The 24,604-nt window shown below is 37.7% G+C and overlaps 1 protein-coding gene across 1 annotated transcript; it reads right to left on the bottom strand.

Annotated features, from left to right (window-relative positions):
- Positions 1–17,682: 17,682 nt before the first annotated feature.
- On the bottom strand, positions 17,683–21,077 carry LOC112710895 (F-box protein At2g02240). The gene is made up of 3 exons (XM_025763346.3): positions 20,509–21,077; positions 20,169–20,287; positions 17,683–19,219 (listed from the first exon to the last, which is right to left on the bottom strand). The coding sequence occupies exons 1-3, from the start codon at positions 20,776–20,778 to the stop codon at positions 18,802–18,804; spliced, it is 807 nt and encodes a 268-aa protein (XP_025619131.1). The 5' UTR covers positions 20,779–21,077; the 3' UTR covers positions 17,683–18,801.
- Positions 21,078–24,604: the final 3,527 nt, after the last annotated feature.

Raw genomic sequence — 24,604 nt, 5'->3', positions numbered from 1 at the left:
TATCAGCATGCACCGAGGACGGTGCAATCTTTAAGTGTGGGGAGGTCGATACCGATCTCCGTGGGTTAGTACTTTCTTTTCAACACCAATAATCTTATTTTCTTTATTTGTTCATTGTTGCATCTGCATATTTGATTGCATATTTATTTGATGATTTTGTGCATTTAGTTACTACTTGGTTAAAATAATAAATTTCTTTTAAAATCCTATTTTTGAAAAATTTCACTAATTTAAATTGAAAATTTTTATGTTAAAAATTTGTTTGAAGCTGTAATTGGAACATAGTTTTTGAGCCAAAGAACACACAACTTGTGAGATTTGAGCTTATTTACATGGTTACATTATTTAACCATAAACATTTTATTCTTGTGTGTTTACTTCTCTATGATTGCAATCTTAGCTTTGTTTCATTCTATATATCCAATATTTAGTGTATTTAAATGCTTGCATATGATTGAGGCCATTGTTAATTCTAGCTCACTTATCCCAAAATTAGCCTACCTTTTACATCACCCTTGTTAGCCCCCTTGAGCTTTTAATCCCCTCTTGTTCTATAAACCACAACACTAGCCTTAAGCAGAAAAACAAAATAAAAATCCCAAGTTGAATCCTTGGTTAGCTTAAGATAGAAAATCATGAATAGAGTTAAATGTGGGAAACCTTGTAGGAACATGAGTGATAGAAACAAAGGGTTAGAAAGATTAAAAAAGAAATAAAAATAAATTTGGAAAGCATGCTCATAAGAAAATCAAAGTGATTCAATTACCATGTGCATAAAAAAAATATTTCAGCATCTGAATAAAAGGGGATACAAAAAGAAATTCCCCAATGAAAACAATGCACATGGGATAAACATAAAAAGTGAAACATGAGCATGTAATACAAAAGTGGGAAAAATTATGGGTAGCTAGGTATGATTTTAAAGTTATATAGAGTGTATGTATGCTAGGTGAGATCTTAGACTAATCAAGGATTCACTTTATAAAGCTCACTTAGCCATATATATACCCTTACCCTTACCTTAGCCCCATTACAACCTTGAAAAGACCTCATGATGTTTGCATTGATGCATTAAATATTGTTGATTGGTTAGATGAAGAACAAAGTGTTAGAAAGCATGACTAGGGAAGAGTAGAGTGATTGACCCTAGACACTTGAGAGATTAGAAGTGCATATACATTTCCTGTGAGGGTTCAATGCTTGATTCTATGTTCCCTGCTTTCATGAGCTATCTTCTTACAAGTTTAATTATCTTTTATTGTGTAATTTGAATTAGTGGAATTTGGTTTATATTTATTCTTGGAGAATTTATTTACTTTTAAACCAAGTAGGTAGAAACATTTTGCATGTAGTTGCATTCATATACATAGGTTGCATTTCATAACATTTCACCTTTCCTCTTCATCTTTATAGCTTCTTTTGAGCTTAGCATGAGGACATGCTAATGTTTAAGTGTGGGGAGGTATAATCATCAAAAGACGGTGATACTTTCTCAAGCCCGATATGACTGGACGCACTTGCGTCTACAGGATTTTAAATCCATAAATGAATATAATTCGGCAATGTTTTGAATCACCTCACAAATGAAATTATGTGGGGAAAAGATATCTGAGAATGATATGTTGGAGAAAATATTTTCAACCTTTCATGCCTCGAATGTGCTCCTGTAGCAACAGTATCGAGAAAAAGGATTTAAAAATATTCTGAGTTAATTTCTTGCCTTCTTGTTGCTGAACGCAACAATGAGTTACTCTTAAAGAATCACGAAGCGCGCTGAAGAACGAAACTCTCGCGCGATCTAGAATTTTCACAAATAAATTTCCATTGTAAGTATAGCTTCTAGACCGACAAGAATCCCTTTCTTACAAATGTTTGGTTGTCACAAGTAACAAACCCCTTTGAAATTGATAACCGAAGTATTTAAACCTCGGGTCGTCTTCTCAAGGAATTGCAGGAAAGTATGATTTACTATTGGTTATGCAAAGGTACATTTGGAGTTTGAAAATGTTTGAACAAATAATTTAATTGATAAGAAAAATAAATTAGTAATTAGAAAATCTCTTGGCAAGGTATGAGAATTGGAAATCCCATCCTAGTTATCTTTATCAGGTGTGATGAGTATTATCTGTTGCTCCCACTTAGTTAACCCTTACTAAATAAAGGAAAGTCAAGTGGACTAATTAATTTGATTCCTCAAGTCCTAGTCAACTCCTAAGGAAAGACTAGCTTTAGAGGGATCCAAATCAACCAGCAAGCTTCAAATATTAATCAACTGCTGAGTTTGATAACTCAAGTTTCACCAATTACTCAACCAAAGGCAAAAGGGAAAAATCCAAATTATTTATATAATAAATAAAAGAAAGCAATCATAAGTCTGAAATACCTCAAATTATATTAAATAAAGAAAATCATAACATGAATGGTTCATAAGCCAATTTGGCAACATGAGTAATTAACAAATAAAAGCATTAGAGTATCTAAAAGTAGAAGAGAAATATACAGTAAAAGGAATATTGAACCTGTGACTGAAGAAGAAATCCTAAAATAAGAGATATCATAAATCCTAAATTCTAAGAGAGAGAAGAGAACTTCTCTCTCTAAAACTAAATCTAATCCTAAAATTATGAATTATGATTGAATGATCTGATGTCTCTCATGAATGAATGGATTCTCCCACTTTATAGCCTTTAATCTGTGCTTTCTGGGCCGAAAATTGGGTCAAAAATAGCCCAGAAATCGCCCCCAGCATTTTCTGGTACGTACAGGTCGCGGGAAAGTGACGCGAAAGCATCGTCAACGCGTTTGCATGGATTGAAATTCGCAGATGCGACACGGGTGCGTCATCCACGCGTTCGCGTCGCCTAACTTCAGGGCAGTGGTACGGTATTTTATAACCCACACTACTAACCGGCAAGTGCACCGGGTCATACCAAGTAATATCTTACGTGAGTAAGGGTCGATCCCACGAGGGTTGATGGATCAAGCAACAATAGCGTTTGATAGGATTAGTTAGGCAAGTAGAAAAGAGTGTTTCGGTATTCAAAGAGCATTAAACACAGACAAGTAAATAAGTTGGGAATAAAATATTAAGAAGGTAGTTAAGGCTTCAGAGTTATCTATTTTTCTGGATTAACTTTCCTTACTAACTATTTTAATTATGTAGGATTTAATTTATGGCAAACTATTTGTGACTAGACCCTAATTCCTTAGACCTTCCTAGTCTCCTCTAAATTTCATCAATTGCCAATTTCTTGGTCAATTAATTCCAATTAGAGGGTGATGATCAAATTCCAGTTTACATGCCACAAAAACTTTAATTACCCAAAAATAAAAGGATTATATGTCACTTATCCCGTTAAATCCAGATAATTAAAATTTAGGAGAATATGTTTTCTAGCTGTTGTTCTAGTAAAGAGCTTTTCCAAGTTTTACAAGAACTCAAATAGAAAGTGGGTCATACTTCTATTCCACCCAAATTCATAAAATAAAGAGCGAAAACAATTCTTAAATTATAAATCCATACATAAATTAAAATATAAAAAGTAATAAAATCAATCGATGCAAATAGAAAGAGCTCCTAACCTTAACAATGGAGGATTAGTTGCTCATGGTTCAGAGTAGAAAACTAGGATTTTGGTAAACTATTTCTGATCTGAATGTCCCTCTATAGAAGAGAAGTCTCCCCTTTTTATAACTAATCCTAATTAATTTAAAATCTAATATCTAAAACTAAAAATAATATCTTTTCCTAAAAGATAAGATTTGAATTTAAATTTGAATAAATTAACATATTTTCAGTTGATGGGTGGGGACCACTTGATTTGTCCATTCTGCAGCTTTTAATCTGTGTTTTCTGGGCTGGAAACTGGGTTAAAACAGCCCAGAATTCGCCCCCATCGTCATTTGTATTTTTGCAGATCGCGCATGTGACGCGTCTGTGTCATCCACGTGTTCGCGTCATTTGTGCATATTCCAGTCCACGCGTTCGCGTCAGGCACGCGATCGCGTCATTGCGATTTCTCCATTCCGCGCGGTCGTGTGAGCTACGCGTCTGTGTCGGTCTTCGCTGGTCATCTCTTTGGTTTCTTCTTCTTCTCTGTAGAAACTTCATCAAATCCATCCGAATGCTACCTAAAATGAATAAAATTGCACAAAACTCAAAATAGCATCCATAGTGGCTAAAATATAATTAATTCTAAATTAAACTCAATAATTTAGATGCAAATTCACTAGGAAAAGATAGACAAGAAGCTCACGCATCAGGCAGCTATGGCAAATTATATATTGTTGCGAAGCCCCCAGATGTTAGCTTTCCAACGCAACTAGAACCATCACATTTGGACCTCTGTAACTCAAGTTATGACCGTTTGAGTGCGAAGAGGTCAGGCTGGACAGCTTAGCAATTTCTTCAACTTCTTGTATTCCTTCCAACTTTACATGCTTCCTTTCCATCCTCTAAGTCATTCCTGCCCTATAATCTCTGAAATCACTTAACACACATATCAAGACATCGAATGGTAATAAGAGAGGATTTAAACATAGCAAAATTAAGACCAAAGAATCATGTTTTCAATCATAGCACAGAATCAGGAAGGAAAATGTAAAACATGCAAATCATATGAATAAGTGGGTAAAGAGTTGATAAAAACCACTCAATTGAGCACAAGATAAACCATAAAATAGTGGTTTATCACGCGCCCAGCTGGCGCCGCCCCATTTCCTGAAGTAAATGCAGCAAATCATTACCCCAGAAGAGGTAAATGGCAAGGTTTTGGTAACAAGAAAAATTATGGAAGAAAAAAGAATTATGTTCAAAAGAGAGGATCTCACCAAAAGTGGGATAAAGAAAGAAATATTGGGCAAAATAAATCAAAAGAGGATAAGTGTTTCCATTGTGGTGGAAAGGGCCATTGGTTGCGTATCTGTCGTACACCAAGGCACCTAGTTGATCTTTATCTAGCATCCTTGAAAAAGGATGACAAAGGAAAGGAAACGAATTTTGTTTCAAATGATGATGAAAATTCCACCACTCATTATGATGCATCTGATTTCTTTGAGGATCCTGAAGGAAATATTGGTCATTTAATCAATGATGGAATAGTTTAATATGTGAGATTGTTAAGTATCCATGTAAATAAATAATGTAAAGAACTTATTGTTAAGTTTTATTTTCTATGTATTTAAGTTTCAAATATGATGTATATAAATAATGAAATATTAATGTTCATGAATTTTGAAATCATTAAATGCGTCAAGTTTTAAAATAAAATTTTAGTATATGACATTATTTTTATGTATAGTGTTTCTTAGGAAATTTTCAATCAAGAATTCAATTTGACTGTGCATGTATTACTATTTACTACTCATTTTATTATTATTTATCTTTGAAGAAAATGGCAAGGATATATAATGAAGATGTATGCCTTGCGGATAGTGCAATTTTGCACACCATTCTCAAAAGTGATATATATTTTACCCATCTTGTGCCAAAAGAAGAATGTGTTAATACCATTATTGGCTCAAGCAATGTGATAGAAGGCTCCGGAAGAGCTATAATTTTGTTTTCTGGAGGAACAAAATTTATAATAAATAATGCACTATTATCTACCAAGTCTCTGAGGAACTTGTTGAATTTTAAAGATATTCGCTGAAATGGATATCATATTGAGACTATGAATGAGGAAAGTCATGAGTACTTATATATCACAATTCATGATTTAAATAAAAAGGTTATATTAGAAAAGTTACCATCACTTTCATCTGGGTTATATTATACCAAAATTAGTTCAACTGAATCACATGCCATTGTAAACCAAAAGTTTACTAGCCCAAATGAATTCATAACTTGGCACGACCGATTGGGTCATCCGGGAACAACCATGATGCGAAGAATTATTGAAAACTCCCATGGACATTCACTAAAGAACCATAATATTCTTAAATCTAGTGAATTTTGTTGTGCTGCATGTTCTCAAGGAAAGTTAATTTTAAGGCCATCACTAGTAAAGATTGGATTTGAGTCCCCTGAATTCCTAGAAAGGATTCAAGGTGATATATGTGGACCTATTCATCCACCATATGGATCTTTTAGATATTTTATGGTCCTGATAGATGCATCTTCGAGATGGTCACATGTGTGCTTATTGTCTTCTCGCAACTTAGCGTTTGCGAGATTACTGGCTCAAATTATTTGATTAAAAGTACAATTTCCAGAAAATCCAACCAAAGCAATTCGTCTTGATAATGTTGGTAAATTTACTTCCCAAGCTTTTGATGCTTATTGTATGGCTAATAGAATAAGTGTTGAACATCTAGTAGCTTATGTTCACACACAAAATGGGTTAGCAGAATCACTTATTAAACACCTCCAATTAATTGCTAGACCCTTACTTATGAGAACAAATCTCCCAACTTCGGTTTGGGGGCATACTATTTTATATGTCGCAGCACTTATTCGATTGAGGCCAACGAGTTACCATCAGTTCTCTCCTATGCAATTAGCTTTTGGCCAGCAGCCAAATGTTTCCCATTTAAGAATTTTTGGGTGTGCCATATATGTTCCCATTGCACCACCTAATCGCACCAAAATGGGACCCCAAAGAAAATTGGGGATATATGTTGGATATGATTCTCCCTCTATAGTGAGGTATCTTGAGATACAAATTAGAGATGTATTTAAAGCCCGGTTTGCGAATTGTCCTTTTGATGAATTAAAATTTCCAACATTAGGGGGAGAGAATAAGCTTCCTGAAAAGGAACGTAATTGGAATGCATTATCCTTGATGCATTTAGATCCTCGATTAGGGCAATGTGAACTAGATGTTCAAAAGATTATACACTTGCAAAGAATAGCAAATGAATTGCCTGATGCATTTTCCGATTCAAAGAGGATAACCAAATCTTATATACCAGCGGAAAATGCCCCAATTCGAATTGAGGTCCCAGTCGGATAAATAGCCACTAAAACAAATTCACGCCAGAAGCGTGGCAAGCCTGTCGGTTCCAAAGACAAAAATCCTCAACAAAGAAAAGAGGTAAATATTATTTCTATTGGAAAAGATATAGAGACACCTGCAGTTGTCCAAAATTCTGATATAATTTTGACGCCAGAAGACGTTCAGGTATCTGAAAATTGTGAAAATGATGAGATCTTGATAAATGATGTCTTTACAGGAGAGAAATGGGACCGAAATAAGACAACTGTCAATGAAATATTTGCATATAATATGGCATTAGATATCATGCATGAAAGTAAGGATCTTAAGCCAAGATCAGTCGACGAATGTCGACAAAGGAATGATTGGCCAAAATAGAAAGAAGCCATGAAGGCTGAGTTAGACTCACTTGCAAAACGTGAAGTTTTGGACCTGTAGTCTATACACCAGAAGATGTAAAACCTGTTGGATACCGATGGATATTTGTAAGAAAACGAAATTAGAAAAATGAAGTTTACGCTACAAAGCTCGACGTGTAGCACAAGGTTTTTCACAGAGACCCGGTATAGATTATGAAGAAACGTATTACCCCATAATGGATGAGATAAAATTGCGTTATTTGGTCAGTTTATCTGCATATCATAAACTGCATATGCATTTAATGGATGTGGTAACAGCCTATTTATACGGCTCATTAGATCGGAATATCTATATGAAAGTCCTATATTTTTATTAGTTTTTATGCAAAAATCACATTTCTGGACTTTACTATGAGTTTGTGTATTTTTTCATAATTTCAGGTATTTTCTGGCTGAAGTTGAGGGACCTGAGCAAAAATATGATTCAGAGGCTGAGAAAGGACTAGAGATGCTGTTGGATTCTGACCTCCCTACACTCAAACGCGTTTTTCTGGAGCTACAGAAGTCCAATTGACATGTTCTTAATTGGGCTGGAAAGCTAACATCTTGGGCTTTCCAGCAATGTATAATAGTTCATACTTTGTCTGAGATTTGATGGCCCAAACTGGCGTTCAAGGCCAGCCATAGACCCTTTTCTGGTGTAAAACGCCGAAACTGGCACCAGAACTGGAGTTAAACGCCCAAACAGGCATCCAAACTGGCGTTTAACTCTAGAAAAGGCCTATGCACATGTAAAGCTCAATGCTCAACCCAAGCACACACCAAGTGGGCCCCAGAAGTGGATTTCTGCACTATCTGCACTTAGTTACTTATTTTCTATAATCCTTAGTAACTAGTTTAGTATAAATAGCACTTTTTACTATTGTATTGGGAGGATGATGCCATTTTTCACATTTGGGAGGCTAGCCATTTGGCTATGCCTAGACCTTTTTCTCTTACGTATTTTCCAACGGTCTACATGATGTTCAACGTAGTCATTAGACGACAGCCAGAGTATAGTCTCTTGGGTCTCTAATCCACGGATTTGACTTTCCTCTCCTGACAACAGAGCATTCGAATCCATGAGATTAGAACCTTTGTGGTAGAGGCTAGAACTAATTGGCAGCATTCCCGAGATCTGAAAAGTCTAAACCTTGTCTGTGGTATTCCGAGTAGGATCTGGGACAGGATGACTGTGACGAGCTTCAAACTAACGAATGTTGGGCGCAGTGGCAGTGTGCAAAAGGATAGAGAGATCCTATTCCGACACAAGTGAGAACCGACAGATGATTAGCCATGCGGTAGCTGTGCCTGGTATTTTTTATCCGAGACGAGATATCTGATAGTTGATTAACCGTACAGAAACCGTACCTAGACCATTTTCACTGAGAGGACAGATGGTAGCCATTGACAACGATGATCTACCAACATACAGCTTGCCATGGAAGGGAGCACACATGATTGAATGAAGACAATAGGAAAGCAGAGGTTCAGAAGCAACAAAGCATCTCCAAACGCTTATCTGAAATTTCCACCAATGAATTACATAAGTATCTTTATTTTAATTTACGTTTTATTTATCTTTCAATTATCAAAACTCATAACCAATTGAATCCGCCTGACTAAGATTTACACCATAGCTTGCTTCAAGCCAGCAATCTCCGTGGGATCAACCCTTACTCACGTAAGGTTTTATTACTTGGACGACCTAGTGCACTTGCTGGTTAGTTGTACCGGAGTTGTGAAAAGTGTGATCACAATTCCGTGCACCAGTAAACCATGAAAGAACAAGATACGTAACCAAGTACCCGAGAAGCAACCTCTAACGTTCTCCAAAACCCACGATTTATGTTACCTATAATTCGTATATATTCTATGATAACCCATTAGTGTTCTCATATACATAAACCATTAGTGTTAAGCTGGTCAAACTTAATACCATGAAGTATGCATGTAATAATAGACTAACGGTATTATTCAATAGATCATCATGTGCATTAATTCTGAAATCACTAAACAAATACGTCATGGCATCGAATGGCAATAAAGAGGATCAAAATATAGCAATTCTAAGGCAAAATAAGCATGTTTTCTTCAATGGAGCAACATTGGGAAGTGAACACTAAACCATGCATTTCTTGTGAATAAGTGTGAAAAATATTGATAAAAATCTCCAAAATAAGCACAAGATAAACCACAAAATCGGGGTTTATCATGCATAAAGCTCTAACTCTCGTCATTCAGACAAGACCTACAACATGATAGATGCTCAGAGTTTATAATTGAATCACAGTCAGTCCATTTCTTAGGCTCTACAGGAAAGACTGCTCTGATACCATAATGTAACATCCTTACTATCAAAATGTCATGCTTATGGCTGCGCCAATCTGATAGTGAGGATATTACGACGACTTTTATATACTTAGTAACAAAGTAGGAGCCTTTAACTCGAAAGTGAATCGTTGTTTTCTTTGAAAAACTGAAAGTTCTTTTCCTTGGATACAAACATGTATATATAGATATACAAACGCTTTTTTCACAAGTAACTTACAAATATTATATACATACATATCATTATAATCACGACTCCTATCTCTCTTACAAGAATAAAATAATAAAGCACAGAAAAAAATTATAACATATGTATACAAACAGAAACAACATAGTTAAGAACTTAGTAAAACTCCATAGGATTTTTCGTATGTCCTGAAAAGAGAAGTTTGTAGGAGCGCAAGAATGTCATCCTCGCAGGTTCTCAATAGAGGATTTAAGAATTATCATAAGAGGATATGTAAAAAATGATTTCAAAAATAGTGATTTTAGTTTGTCTTTTGAATCTTTTTAAAAACACGACATTTACTTATCCAAGATTCAAAGTTCTCTTATTTAATTATAAGAATTTCAAAGCTCTAATAATATCCTATAATATAATCAAGTGACCTCCTGCCCAACATATAAATGAATTGTAACACCCTACCACATAGAGTTTTATACCTAGGTCGTAAATCAAAGGTGGTGAGTCGCTACAACCTCTAAAAGCAAAATAGATATATATGTATGTGCAAAATAATTGTTTAGGAATAGGATTATGTAATTGTAAAAATTTTGAAAAGACCGTAGATGTTTTAACCAAGGATCAAACTTCTACTTTAATAAAAATAATTGATAAATTAAAAAATACACCTCTAAGAGATAAATTTATTAATCAACTGGTAGAATTAGCTAGTTAAAAAAGAAGAAGCAAGTAATAAAGAAATAAGACCAATAGAAATAAAAGAGATTTATAATATTTTAAAAACTCACCAGAAGAAATAAAAAAAATTTAGAATTAAAATAAAAAATATTAAAATGGATTACAAATTACTAAAAATAGAAGGAGAAAATATAACAAAAATCTAAGAGAAAATTTCACATAAAGGTACTAATAATATAGAGGGAAATAGTCATATAATAAATCTAGAAAATTATATTAATCTGAGTCCAGAAAATTATATAAATGTATTAACTCTATTAGTAAACCAGAAACGGTACACTACCATAACCATAATAATAGGAGAAGAAAATTATGATTTTATAGACATAGTAGACTCGGGTGCTAACGTTAATTGTATACAAGAAGGGCTAATACAACAAAAGGAAGATATCTGATAACATTTATAAAGAATATTTTAGGCCAGATTTGTATTACTAATCTTCTTGTTAACTAATAGTTTTATAGTTAAAACTTTGACGTAGTAGTGAGAATTGTTAATACATTGGTCAGCCCAGATCGTGGTTCCGATTGTAAGTCCTATTAAGGCAGTAATCCGTTGGATAACGAGGGTGGTCCCATAACTCTCAAAGTTTTAACCAAAAAATGGCTAGTTTATTAAGAACAATGAGTAGTTTAAATCCAGGTAAAAATAATTCTTTAGTAGTAAAAATAGATAAGGGCGAAGCATCACCCTCCGAAACTAAAAATGAATTAGAAATAGCTAAGTTAGAGAAAAGTTTTCATAATTGGAGTATACCTATAATAGATAAAAATGAAGTATATTGGTGCACGAAATTGCAATCACACTTTTGCAATCCCGCACAACTAAGCAGCAAGTACATTAGGTCGTCCAAGTAATACCTTACGTGAGTAAGGGTCGATCCCACGGAGATTGTCGGCTTGAAGCAATCTATGGTTATCTTGTAACTCTTAGTCAGGATATCAATAATTCTCAGGTTTAATTGTGAAAAGTAAAAGAACATGAAATAGATACTTGTTTTGCAGTAATGGAGAACAGGTTGAGGTTTTGGAGATGCTCTATCTTCTGAACCTCTGCTTTCCCACTGTCTTCTTCTTCATGCACGCAAGGCTCCTTCCATGGCAAGCTGTATGTAGGGTTTCACCATTGTCAATGGCTACCTCCCATCCTCTCAGTGAAAATGTTCAACGCGCTCTGTCACAGCATGGCTAATCATCTGTCGGTTCTCAATCAGGTTGGAATAGAATCCAGTGATTCTTTTGCATCTTCACTAACGCCCAGCCTTCAGGAGTTTGAAGCTTGTCACAGTCATTCAATCCTTGAATCCTACTCAGAATACCACAGACAAGGTTTAAACCTTCCGGATTCTCTTGAATGCCGCCATCATTTCTAGCTTATACCACGAAGATTCTGATTAAGGAATCCAAGAGATATTCACTCAATCTAAAGTAGAATGAAGGTGGTTGTCAGGCACACATTCATATGTGAGAATGATGATGAGTGTCACGGATCACCACATTCATCAAGTTAAGGAACAAGTGATATCTTAGAATAGAAGCAAGCATAATTGAATGAAAAACAGTAGTAATTGCATTAATCCATCAAGACACAGCAGAGCTCCTCACCCCCAACCATGGGGTTTAGAGACTCATGCCATAGAAGATACAATAAGAAACGTGTAATGTGTCATGAGATAAAGGTACAATGTCAAAATAGCCTATTTATAGTGAACTAGTAACCTAGGATATACAGAAATGAGTAAATGACATAAAAATCCACTTCCGGGGTCCACTGGTGTGTGCTTGGGCTGAGCATTGAAGCTTACATGTGTAGAGACTTTTCCTGGAGTTAAACGCCAGCTTTTGTGCCAGTTTGGGCGTTTAACTCCAATTTTTGTGCCAGTTCCGGCGTTAAACACCGGGAATTCTGAAGCTGATTTGCAACGCCAGTTTGGGCTATAAAATCTCGAGCAAAGTATGGATTATTATACATTGCTGGAAAGCCCAAGATGTCTACTTTCCAACGCAATTGAGAGCGCACTAATTGGGCTTCTGTAGCTACAGAAAATCCACTTCGAGTGCAGGGAGGTCAGAATCCAACAGCATCTGCAGTCCTTTTTCAGCCTCTGAATCAGATTTTTGCTCAGGTCCCTCAATTTCAGCCAGAAATTACCTGAAATCACAGAAAAACACACAAACTCATAGTAAATCCCAGAAAAAGTGAATTTTAAATAAACTAATAAAAACATACTAAAAGCTAACTAAAATGTACTAAAAACATACTAAAAACAGTGCTAAAAAGCGTATAAATTATTCGCTCATCACAACACCAAACTTAAATTGTTGCTTGTCCCCAAGCAACTAAAAATCAAATAGGATAAAAGAAGAGAACATACTATAGACTCCAAAATATCAATGAAACTTAGCTCCAATTAGATGAGCGGGACTAGTAGCTTTTTGCTTCTGAACAGTTTTGGCATCTCACTTTATCCTTTGAAGTTTAGAATGATTGGCATCTATAGGAACTCAGAAGTCAGATAGTGTTATCGATTCTCCTAGTTAAGTATGATGATTCTTGAACATAGCTACTTTATGAGTCTTGGCTGTGGCCCAAAGCACTCTGTCTTCCAGTATTACTACCGGATACATACATGCCACGGACACCTAACTGGGTGAACCTTTTCAGATTGTGACTCAGCTTTGCTAGAGTCCCCAATTAGAGGTGTCCAAGGTTCTTAAGCACACTCTTTTTGCCTTGGATCATGACTTTATTTTTATTTTTTTTGAATTCACTGCTTCTTCTTGCTTCAAGAATCAATTTGATAATTTTTCAGATCTTCAATAATACTTCTCCTTTTTCATCATTCTTTCAAGAGCCAGCAAGTTTAACATTCTTTAATCAACAAATTCAAAAGACATATGCACTGTTCAAGCATTCATTCAGAAAATAAAAAGTGTTGTCACCACATCAAACTAATTCAACTAGTTTCAGAGATAAATTCGAAATCCTGTACTTCTTGTTCTTTTGTGATTAAAGCATTTTTCATTTAAGAGAGGTGATGGATTCATAGGACATTCATAGCTTTAAGACATGAACCTTAAATTTTATTAATCATGAATTAAGAACAAGACTCAGAAATAAATATAAGATAAGACTAATAGTAATAGAAAACAAAAAATTAAAGGACTCTAAAATAGACTCCTAATGATAGAGGTTATCACAGAGTTAGGACTCAACAACCTTGATTTTGAGAAGTGGATGCTCCCTCAACTTGTGGGGTATTTGACCCTCCAAGGGAGAGCTTCTGGTGCTTCAGCTCCTGTAGCTCACGCCTCTGCTTCTCTTGTTCCTTCAGCAATTTGCAGAGCATGCAGTTTTGATTCTGCTGTTCTTCCTTAATTTATTCCATAGCTTCTTGCAGCTTGGCAACAGATGCTTCTAGGCTGGCCCAGTAGTCAATTTCAGGAAGTTCAGGGAGGAACTCCTGTGCCCTCCTTTTGATAGAGTTATCTTGCATTTGTCCTTCCATTGACCTCTTGGTGATTGGATGTTCAATTGGGATGAATTTATCTACTCCCATCCTCACCCCAGCATCTTTACATAGCAAAGAGATTAAGCTTGGGTAAGCCAATTTGGCTTCAGTGGAATTCTTGTTTGCAATTGTGTAAATCTCACGAGCAATCAGATGATGAACCTCCACTTCTTTTCCCAGCATAATGCAATGAATCATCACTGCTCTCTTGATGGTGACCTCAGAACGGTTGCTAGTGGACAATATAGAACGCCCAATGAAGTATAGCCAACCTCTTGCAATTGGTTTGAGATCTCCTCTCTTGAGTTGGTTTGGGACACCTTCTGAATTGGTTGTCCACTTAGTTTCAGGGAGGCATATGTCCTCTAGAACTTGATCCAACCCCTTATCTGCTCTCACCATTCTCCTATTAAAGGATTCAGGATCATCTTGCAGTTGAGGCAATTTAAAGACCTCTCTTATTTTGTCCAGATGGAAGTAAATAATTCTCCCTCTGACCATGGTTCTGTAGGTATGAAAAGCAGTTCCAATCATTCTCTGTTTATCTGTCAGCCACAAATTTGAGTAGAATTCCTGAACCATGTTTCTTCCAACCTTTGTCTCAGGGTTGGTTAGAACTTCCCATCCTCTGTTTCGAATTTGCTCTTGGATCTCCGGATATTCATCTTCTTTCAGATCGAATCTAACTTCCGGGATCACTGACCTTAGACCCATTATTTTGTGGTAATGGTCTGCATATTCCTTGGTTAAGAACTTCTCTTGACTCCAAAGATTCTTTGGAGTATTCTCTTTCTTGCCTCTTGAATTGGTTTGTTTTTCCTTAGGAGCCATGATCTTGATAAATCTTGGCTTAGTGATCACAGAAAAGCACACCAAACTTAGAGGTTTGCTTGTCCTCAAGCAAAAGAAAGGAAAGAGGAGAGAGAGGAGGAGAGCAAATTCAAATGGTGGGGAGAGGGGGGTGGCCGAGCGTTATTTATAAGCGAGGGGGAGAGATTTCGAAAATTTTGAAGGAGATTTGAGAAGATATGGAAAGAATTTGAGAAGATAATTGAGTTTTTGAAGAAGATTTGGAAGGGATTTGAAAGAGATTTTGAGGAATGATTTAGAAAGTTGTTTAATTTTGAAATTTGAAGGTGAATGATGAAGGTTTGTAATGAGTTTATGCAAAAAGATATAGATCAAAATAAGAAAGTTAGAAAAAATTTGAAGTGGAAAACAAAATCTCTGTCCCCTACCTTTCTGGCGTTAAATGCCCAGAATGGCATCCCTTCTGGCGTTTAACGCCCACTTGGTGGCCATTATGGGCGTTTAACGCCCAGCCAGGTGCCATGGCTGGCGTTAAACGCCAGAAACCCCTTTATCACTGGGCATTTTGCTGAACACCCAGGATGCTGCAATTCTGGCGTTAAACGCCCAGAATGGTGCCCATTCTGGCGTTTAACGCCCAAAATGATACCTTTACTAGCGTTAAACACCCAGAATGGTATCCATTCTGGCGTTTAACGCCCAGAGTACCCTTTACTGGCGTTTTCTTGCCAGCAAACTCCTTTTCTCGGCTTTTTGCACTGAATCCTTCTGTAACTCTGTGAATTCCTTCAATATCAATGATCAACCTTGAAGAATGTATATCAAACTTCTATAGAACAAATAACCTGCTAATGACTGGGTTGCCTCCCAGCAAGCGCTTCTTTATTGTCTTTAGCTGGACCTTTACTGAGACTCATTCAAGCCTCAGTTTTGAGCATTCCTGCTCAAAATTACTTTCAAGGTAATGTTTGATCCTTTGTCCATTAACAATGAACTTTTTATTAGAATCAATATCTTGAAGCTCAACATATCCATATGGTGACACTCCTGTAATCACATACGGACCCCTCCAGCGGGATTTAAGTTTTCCTGGGAATAGTCTGAGCCTAGAGTTGAAGAGCAGAACTTTTTGTCCTGGTTCAAAGACTCTGGATGAAAACTTTTTGTCATGCCACTTCTTTGCCTTTTCCTTATAGATTTTTGCATTTTCAAAGGCACTGAGTCTGAACTCCTCTAGCTCATTTAGCTGGAGCAATCTTTTTTCACCAGCTAACTTAGCATCCATGTTTAGGACTTTGGTTGCCCAGTAGGCTTTATGTTCTAGTTCCACGGGCAGATGACAGGCCTTCCCATACACAAGTTGGTATGGAGAGGTTCCTATAGGAGTCTTGAATGCTGTTCTGTATGCCCACAGAGCATCATCCAAGCTCTTTGCCCAATCCTTTCTACGGGCAATAACAGTCCATTCCAGGATTCTTTTTAACTCTCTATTAGAGACTTCAGCTTGCCCATTTGTCTGTGGATGATACGAAGTTGCTACCTTGTGGCTAATTTCATATCAGACCATAGCAGAGTACAGCTGTTTATTGCAGAAATGAGTGCCCCCATCACTGATTAGTACTCTGGGAACACCAAACCTGCTGAAGATGTGTTTCTGGAGGAATTTCAGCACGGTCTTGGTATCATTATTGGGTGTGGCAATTGCTTCTACCCATTTAGATACATAGTCTACTGCCACCAGAATATAAGTGTTTGAGTATGATGGTGCGAAGGGACCCATGAAGTCAATACCCCATACATCAAACAATTCAATCTCTAAGATCCCTTGTTGAGGCATGGCGTAACCATGAGGCAAGTTGCCAGCTCTTAATTAATTAATTTCAGTTATAGATGTATCTCCAACAATTTATTTCTTTTGTGCTTCGTTGTTTCATCGTTATACTTAGTTTGTAATTTTTAGGTCGGCTGGATTTGTATCAAGAGAATTCCCTTCTATCATATGTAGCCACCATGTTATTAACATACTTCATTCTTCCCATTCATTGCTAACTTTGTCTCTGATTTTTCTTTTTTATCTGAACTGAAATCCTGGCAAGGGAAATTGTGATTTAGTCACAAGAATTAGAAACACTATCTTTCGTACTTCAAGGCGTGCAGAAACAACTCTAAGAAAAAATATCCTTGCAGCTGAGGCAATGACATAATGGAGGATTTGTTGACCTCTAAGAAAGCTGCACCGGATTAAAATTCTGGATTAAGGAATATAGAAGTATAGAATCCATAGTAGTATCTTGAGTGAGTGTGTGCTGAGTAAGATAAAAAATTCTAAAAACTATTTAATACGATAAAAGAATTCTAATTTTTTTAGGAAAAAATTATTTTTATTTAAAATTTAATTCCATAATTTAAAATGTCTTCCTATATTAATAGAATGAAATTCAGTTCTTTAATTTTGAATAATTTTTACAATTTTATCATTGACAAATTATTTTATTAATTATTTTTTTTACTGAGAAATAGAATCAAAGGTCCAAAATTGATAAAGATATAATTTGAAGCCAAATCTTTTTTAAATGTTAAAAATATTTTTATTAATTATAAAAAAGAATTTGTTTTTACATTTAACATAATAAATTTAAAGAATAAGAGAATTATTTTAACAATCTGACCCTTTTTTGTTTGATATACAAATGAAAGAAAAATTAAAATTAAAATTCTTAAGGAAATTCAAATAATTCTTTTTAATTATTCTAAAATAAGAAATAGAATTCAACTTTTGAACGAATTCTAATTTATAGTATTTCAAACAAACTCTTAATTTTTATATAAGTTCTGCTGGGTAGACAATATGAGGTGAGAACAATGTGAATAATAGATTGTACTCCAGAGTCCAGACCCACTAAAACAAAAAACAATCCACTACATTTATCCACCACAATCCTAACATATTACCTTCCACTTTTCTCTCATTTTAGCACGGCTGCTTCACTCCCCCTTTCCTATCGCGCCGTTACCGACGCACTTCACCGCTGTCGCCACTGTTTGAAGAAACAACCGTTGCAGCTTCTTCTTCTGTGCGTCGCGCCACCTCTGTGCTTCTTGCAACCGACACCGTCACTGCACCTTCTTCTTCCCCTGCGGCGCGTCCCCGTTCTCGACGCTACCACTGTCCCTGTTCTTCTTGCAAGCGACACACCGTCGCGGAGCCAGCAGCCTAATTCCATCGCTGCGTCATGTCTTTGTCACTTCCATTGCTTGTCATTTTGCTTCGTTTACCCAAATAATATGACCCAAATAAACATCTACATTTTAGTGAAAAAACTATTCACATACATAATAAAATGAATATTCTGCGAAATATGTACGTACAGAATCAAACAAATCAAGTAAAAAACTAATAGTATACCCAAATTAACATTCACTTTAGAATGAAAAGAACCATCCGCATATATAGTAAAATAAACATTCCACTTAATTAATAAAAAACAAGTAACAAGACAACAATTACAAAAGACACCAAAATTGTAATACAAGTATACAACAACAACAACCATAGCATAGAATTGTGAGAGAAAAAAGATGACGTCATTTGAAAATAAAGATTCAAAAGTTAAAAAATTCAAAATTATGATTAAATCTAATTAATTCAAAATTTAATTTTTAAAATTAAAATTAACTTTCATTTTTAAACTTAGGTTTCAGAAAAAAACATTATTCCTCTGTGGTTCCTCTTTTTTCTCTTTTTATATTAGTCTACAACAGAGATTTTCTTTCGGTGAAACGTTTTCCCATTTCCAATTTCCTCCCCTAATTTTGCAATTACTTAACATTTAACAAGATGCCTGCTAACTTCTCTCTCAAGCAAAATATAAACCACAGACGCGCCCACAACATCATACGATTTTAGGCCTAACTTCTATCCCTTGAAGAAAGAAACCATGCTTCCACCATTTGCTGTCTATCTCTATAACTCTCATCTCAACTTCATCTTCTAATCCTAAATTGAAGAAGTCTCCCATCTCAATCTCCAACCACCCATCGCTTCTCTCCTTCGGTCGTTCCAATCCTTGGAAATTGGGGCCCAAATGCCTCTCTTCTACGTTTGGGTCCAAACAAACACTTTTGGTAGAACTTATCCCTCCGACTATGCCTACTGTTAACTCGGCGGGCTCTAAGTGAAATCCATGAGCATCGATCATCTTGTACACAAGAAAAGCTGCATATTGTGTGCCTGGGGACAATATAATGGTGCTGATGTTCCTACGAATCTCGAACCAACACACAGCAAGAAGTTTAGCAACTTCTTTAAACCTGTTCAATAGTTTAACAAGCAAGGAACATAAGAATGACGAAACATCCGCAATTAGTAGTAGAATAAAAATTATTTTCCAAATCATTTAGCTATGAGGGATTATGAAAGGGACATGCACAATATTATATTTATCTTACTTGCTTTAGATTTAAGTAATAACTAATTATGCATGAAAATACTGTCACAAGCACCCGGATCTACAACCTAATACTTTTCACATAGTTTTACAATAGAGAATGAAGTATTGTTCTTCATTTTGAACGGAGAGCAATTCAAACAGACTATGAAGAATGATTTTTTTTTTCTTTTCTTCTTTTGCAGTCCTAAGCATAATATCACAAATGATGGATGGGAAGTACTTCTCATATAGGTAGAGAGAACACATCCTTGATATATTATATAACAAGGAAGAGATTATTATATCCGCCATCTCTTAGTAACATAATGATGTCTTTCCAACAGAATAGGGTTTTGGGTGTATATGATTCATAATGAATGCATCTTCAATAACCAACAGAGTTAACATCTTAGAAATTGTTAAGCTAATATATGGAACATAATTCTTGCAATAGATACATGTAAGGCTTGGTTTGGTAAAATTTTTTGAAAAAATGCTTGCACAAGAATCTGTGTTATTGTGTTTGCCGTTTTTAAAAGACAATCGTATTTATGAAAGTACCTAAAAAAAACTTTTTAGAGTTAACTTGTATTTATCAAAATTAGAAAGTTTAATATAATGTCATGCATTAATTAATATTTAAATTTAATTCTTACGTTAATATTTATTATAATATTTTTAAATTTTAAAAATTATTTTATAAAACGTTATTTTTAATTTAATTCACCAAAAACACAGATACTACCACTTTTAAAAGATTAGCTTTTATAAAAAGCGAAAACTTAACCAAACTAATCCTTATTCTTGTCAAAAGAAAAGACTCAGCTAACCTGGATTCAGGCAGGGTTATCCACTCCCAGTACTCAGGAGTGGAACCCCAAATAATGGTGAGGTCTCTTGCAGCAATCATGTAACACTTCTTCCCAGTCCGTTTGTCCAATTGAAAGCTCTGCATTTTAGTAACGAATTAATCTTATAAATTGGGAAAATAATGAATGTTGTTTAGGGTTTACAGTTTTAGGAAACTCAAGAAAGATATCACGAGTGTTAATACTCTCATCCATTTTAAAATAACTGTCACTTTCACCTTTTCAAATCGATTAGTACAGACTATTATTATTCTAACACTACAATTCCATTGATTGGAAAGAATAGAAGATGATTAAGTACCTTGCGACCGTGGTCAATGAGAAGAGGATGGTCGGAGAGATGAAGGTAGAGGGCCTTCTTAGAAGGATAGGCGGCAATCAAAGAAGAAAATTGATGAGAATCAGAAATGATGGATTCCAGATCAGAGGGTAAGAAACGTTCCCAGACAGAATCAGATTGGGCGGCAGAACAGAAGGTTCTGGAAATCAAGGAGAGCCTGCCGGCATCAAGAGGAGTGGTTAGAGACAGTATGTTGGCTATGCATCCTTCCGGCAACGCTTGCAGATCCATCTTCCTTCAAGGAGAGACTTCAGTTTAGTGTGTGTGTGTATAGTTAAGGAAGAAGATTGGGAAGTTACGGCGAAATGAAGAAAAGGAATAAGAGGTTGACGCGTGTGCTGTCTGACTCTGGGGACACGGAAGGAACACGGGATTGTGGGAGTCAATTAAAAAACTTGAGAGGAAAGCTGGCGTGGAATTCCATGAAATTTTGTGATAATTCAAATTCTTAGTCCTTAAGCTGCTTAAGGAATAAGGAGGGATCAGAGCGGCAAAGCAAGTACGAAAATGTTAGGGTGATTTTTGTTTTTTCCGTTGTATATCTAAATTGTAAAGTTTTTATTTTTAGTAGATTGAATGTATTAAATATTCTATTTTACAATTTTCACAAGTAAAATCTGTAGCTTGAGTATCATTAGTGTTATGGTCTAGTCCAGTTGGCTTAGTATTTTGGTTCGACCGGCCGATTCGACGAACTCGTACAGTTCAAACTGGGAAGAGATTTGTCTGTCACCTCTCCTCTCACGAGGCACTTGACAGCTGGGAATGAAACTTTCTGGAAGGAGGGATCCTCCCTAATACAAACTATATAAGGGGAGGGCCCTACCCCTCTCCAAAGGTACGTCACTTAACCATAACTTTTTCTACCACCTTGTACGGATTCTGACTTGAGCGTTGGAGTCCTTTTTGCAGGTGGCTCCCCCCCTTCACTACAACAACTCGGGAGGTCGTGAAGCCCCATTCCTTGCTTACCAGCGCTAGCCAGGGAGATCTACTCACGCACCAGCCGCCCAGAGCCAGGTCCCTTCCAACCACACGCACACTCATAGCATCTCCGACCCATTCAGGAACCGACCTACCAAACATTGGCACCGTCTGTGGGGATCCTTGGCCTGAATGGACTTCCTGCTAGGCCCGGTGGAAGGGCAAGATGGAGGCGAGCCGCGCGCGTAGAGGAGAACGCTCACCGAATCAGTAGGGCGGCCTCTTTGGTTTCTTCCCGCGAACGCACGAGATCCCCCTCCCGTGGGGACGAGCTCTCCACCCGTTCTAAGGAAAGGCATCCTTTCAAAGGAACGGGAAGCGACAGCGCAAGAATAATGCAAGAGTTGCACCATAGGGTGCAAAATCTGGAGAGAGAGAGAGAGAGAGAGAGAGAGAGAGAGAGAGAGAGAGAGAGAGAGAGAGAGAGAGAGAGAGAGAGAGAGAGAGAGAGAGAGTTGACGACCAGGGAGCGCTACCAGCCCGACTCGAGCCAACCTCGCTCCCGGTCTCCTCAGAGGAGAGGGGAAGCCCGAGGTAGAATCCCCCGGAGGCACCATGCCAGGCGTGCAACGAGTTCCCGATCCCCCATGACCCGTGCGAAGTCGGAGGACCAGGGGAAAAGTAGAGAAATACCGAGGAGACGACAAGACCCCATAATCTACACTCGACCCTTAGCGAGACACGCTGAGGAGGAAGTCCGAGAAGAGAGCAGGGAGAGACTGAGAAGACGACGAAATCCCGTAATCATGGGAGCAACCCCTTTCCACTACTCCATTCTCGAGGTCCGGCTGCCGAAACACTTCGACAAGCCCACGGACATGAGATATGACGGAACTCAGGACCCCCAGGAACACCTAACGGCCTTCGAGGCCAGGATGAACCTGGAGGGTGTGGGCGACGAGGTGAGATGTCGCGCTTTTCCCGTGACCCTAACGGGGCCGGCAATCTGGTGGTTCAATGCGCTCCCTCAGGGGTTCATGACGACTTTCGCGGACATAACTCGTGGCTTTCTAGCACAGTTCACCACGCGTATTGACAAGGTCAAGCACCCGATGAACCTTCTAGGGGTGATCCAAAGAAGCGTGGAACCGACCAGGAAGTATCTGGATAGGTTCAACGACGAATGCCTAGAGATTGACGGCCTGACCAACTCAGTGGCCAGCCTGTGTCTGACAAACGGGCTGTTGAACTAAGATTTCAGGAAACACCTCACCACCAAACCTGTGTGGACAATGTAGGAAATCCAGAATGTTGTGAGAGAGTACATCAATGACGAGGAGGTCAGCCAAGTGGCGGCAGCCAACAAGCGACAGCCCGCCTATCATCATGTTCGTCAGCCCGGGAACGGGGAAAAGCCCAAGGAGCATTCCAAGGACGGAGGACCAACTAAACCCCTCAAGTCGTTCCCCCCGGGTAAGAAAGTTTACTAACTATACCCCTTTGACGGCCATGATCGTTGAGGTGTACCAACAGATAGCCGACAAAGGCATCTTGTCGAAGCCTCGCCAGCTCAAAGATAGAACCAGCGGAAACAAGAACCTATACTATGACTACCACAAGGGTTTCGGCCGTAAAAACCCAAGATTGCTTCGACTTGAAGGATGCTCTGGAATAAGCAATTCGGGAAGGCAACTTGGCTGACTTCTCGCAGTTCTTAAGAGAACCCATGAGGTGAAAGTGCGACTGACCTGATGACAATAGAAGCCGTGCTGTGAAGCCAAGGCAAGATGTAAGACCCAGAACCTTTGAAAAGTCTTTTTATGATCATGTCCCAAATCATATAGTTATTTATAACCTTAATTTCAGAAATTATTTAATTAAAAATAATTAAGGCAATTTTTGATTTATTGGATTTGAGACGAGTTTTGATTATTATCCAATTTTATAATAATTGGATTATTTTCTATATTTAAATTATAAAGTTGATAGTTATGAAATAATAAAGATTTTATATGATATGGACTAAATAATCAATATTTTAATATATTGATATTGCTATTTTGGAAAATAGAGAAATTAATTATATTATTTCTAAATTTTTGGATTTGGACATTTTATTGAAAATAACTTGTAAAGTTGATGAGCAAATAGTATTTTCCTATATATGGTTAGTGTTGGATTTAATTTGGGTTTCAATTACCATATTATCCCTACTTTTATGTGAAATTACTATATTGCCCCTAACCCTAAGTTTCAAAAATGAAACCCTAATTCCTAAGCATAGCAGCCGCCACCCCTTTCTTCTTCCCTTCAGCGAACCTGCAACCCAACAGTTTCCTAAGAGAAAAGGAAACAGAAGCAGAAAACGGAGAGAGGGGAGAGTGCGCCGGTCAGGGGGAGAGAGAGAGAGCTCACTGCTGCCGCGCTGTGCATAGCCGCCGCTGTTCGCTCTCCAGTTCGCCGTGCTTTGTCGATGCCACGGCGCCGCCGCCATCGTGCCACGCGTCGCCGTCGAAGCTCGTCATTTGCCATTGCTAATCGCGAAGAGAGTGACGGGAAGGCCTTGCGGGGAGGGTTCGCGATGTGCCGCCGCCAGTGCTAGGGTCTGACGTCGCCGGTCACCGTCGCGAGCTTCCTTGCCATTGCCACAGAAGCTGCCTTCGCCGGTGCCATTGGAGGCGCGAATGGAAGAGCGCCGTTGAGAGGGGAAACGTGAGCTGCGAGCCACGGGCTGAGGAGAAGCTCCACCCTCGTTGCCGCTAAAGGAGTTCTGTGCGTCGCCGCCAAGGGTTGCCGCAGGTGGGGAGAAGACGCCGCCGCCTCACGTCGCTGCCACCATCTGAGCTCGCTGCTGCTAATAATGGTAAGCCTAAACCGCCGCCGGCAGAGGGATTCAGGCCGCCGCAGGTGTTGCTACCGGAGAAGAGAGCTGTATCTCTGTGATTCCGACCGCCGGGAAAGGTTCTGTGACCTCTGGAAGCACCGTCGGAGCTCTGGACTCAGCTTTTGCCAATCGAGACCCTGCTGCCGTCGCCGGAAAAGTTGGCCGGTAAGGGTTTTGGATTCGGTTTTCGTTCGTTTAAGATTTTGGAAGCCTTACTGTTTCTGTATGTGGGTTTCAGTCTTCATCGCC

Source organism: Arachis hypogaea, chromosome 9, assembly GCF_003086295.3.
Source record: "Arachis hypogaea cultivar Tifrunner chromosome 9, arahy.Tifrunner.gnm2.J5K5, whole genome shotgun sequence".
Classification (NCBI taxonomy): Eukaryota; Viridiplantae; Streptophyta; class Magnoliopsida; order Fabales; family Fabaceae; genus Arachis; species Arachis hypogaea.
Note: the sequence above shows the minus strand (reverse complement) of the source record. Positions and strands in the feature narration are given on the sequence as shown.

Excerpts from the sequence above, each read along its gene's own strand:
- LOC112710895 (XM_025763346.3), bottom strand. The coding sequence starts at position 20,778 with ATGGATCTGCAAGCGTTGCCGGAAGGATGCATAGCCAACATACTGTCT. Across the intron at positions 20,288-20,508 it reads TCATTGACCACGGTCGCAAG|AGCTTTCAATTGGACAAACG; the intron begins GTACTTAATCAT and ends ACTAAAATGCAG. Across the intron at positions 19,220-20,168 it reads ATAACCCTGCCTGAATCCAG|GTTTAAAGAAGTTGCTAAAC; the intron begins GTTAGCTGAGTC and ends ACTATTGAACAG.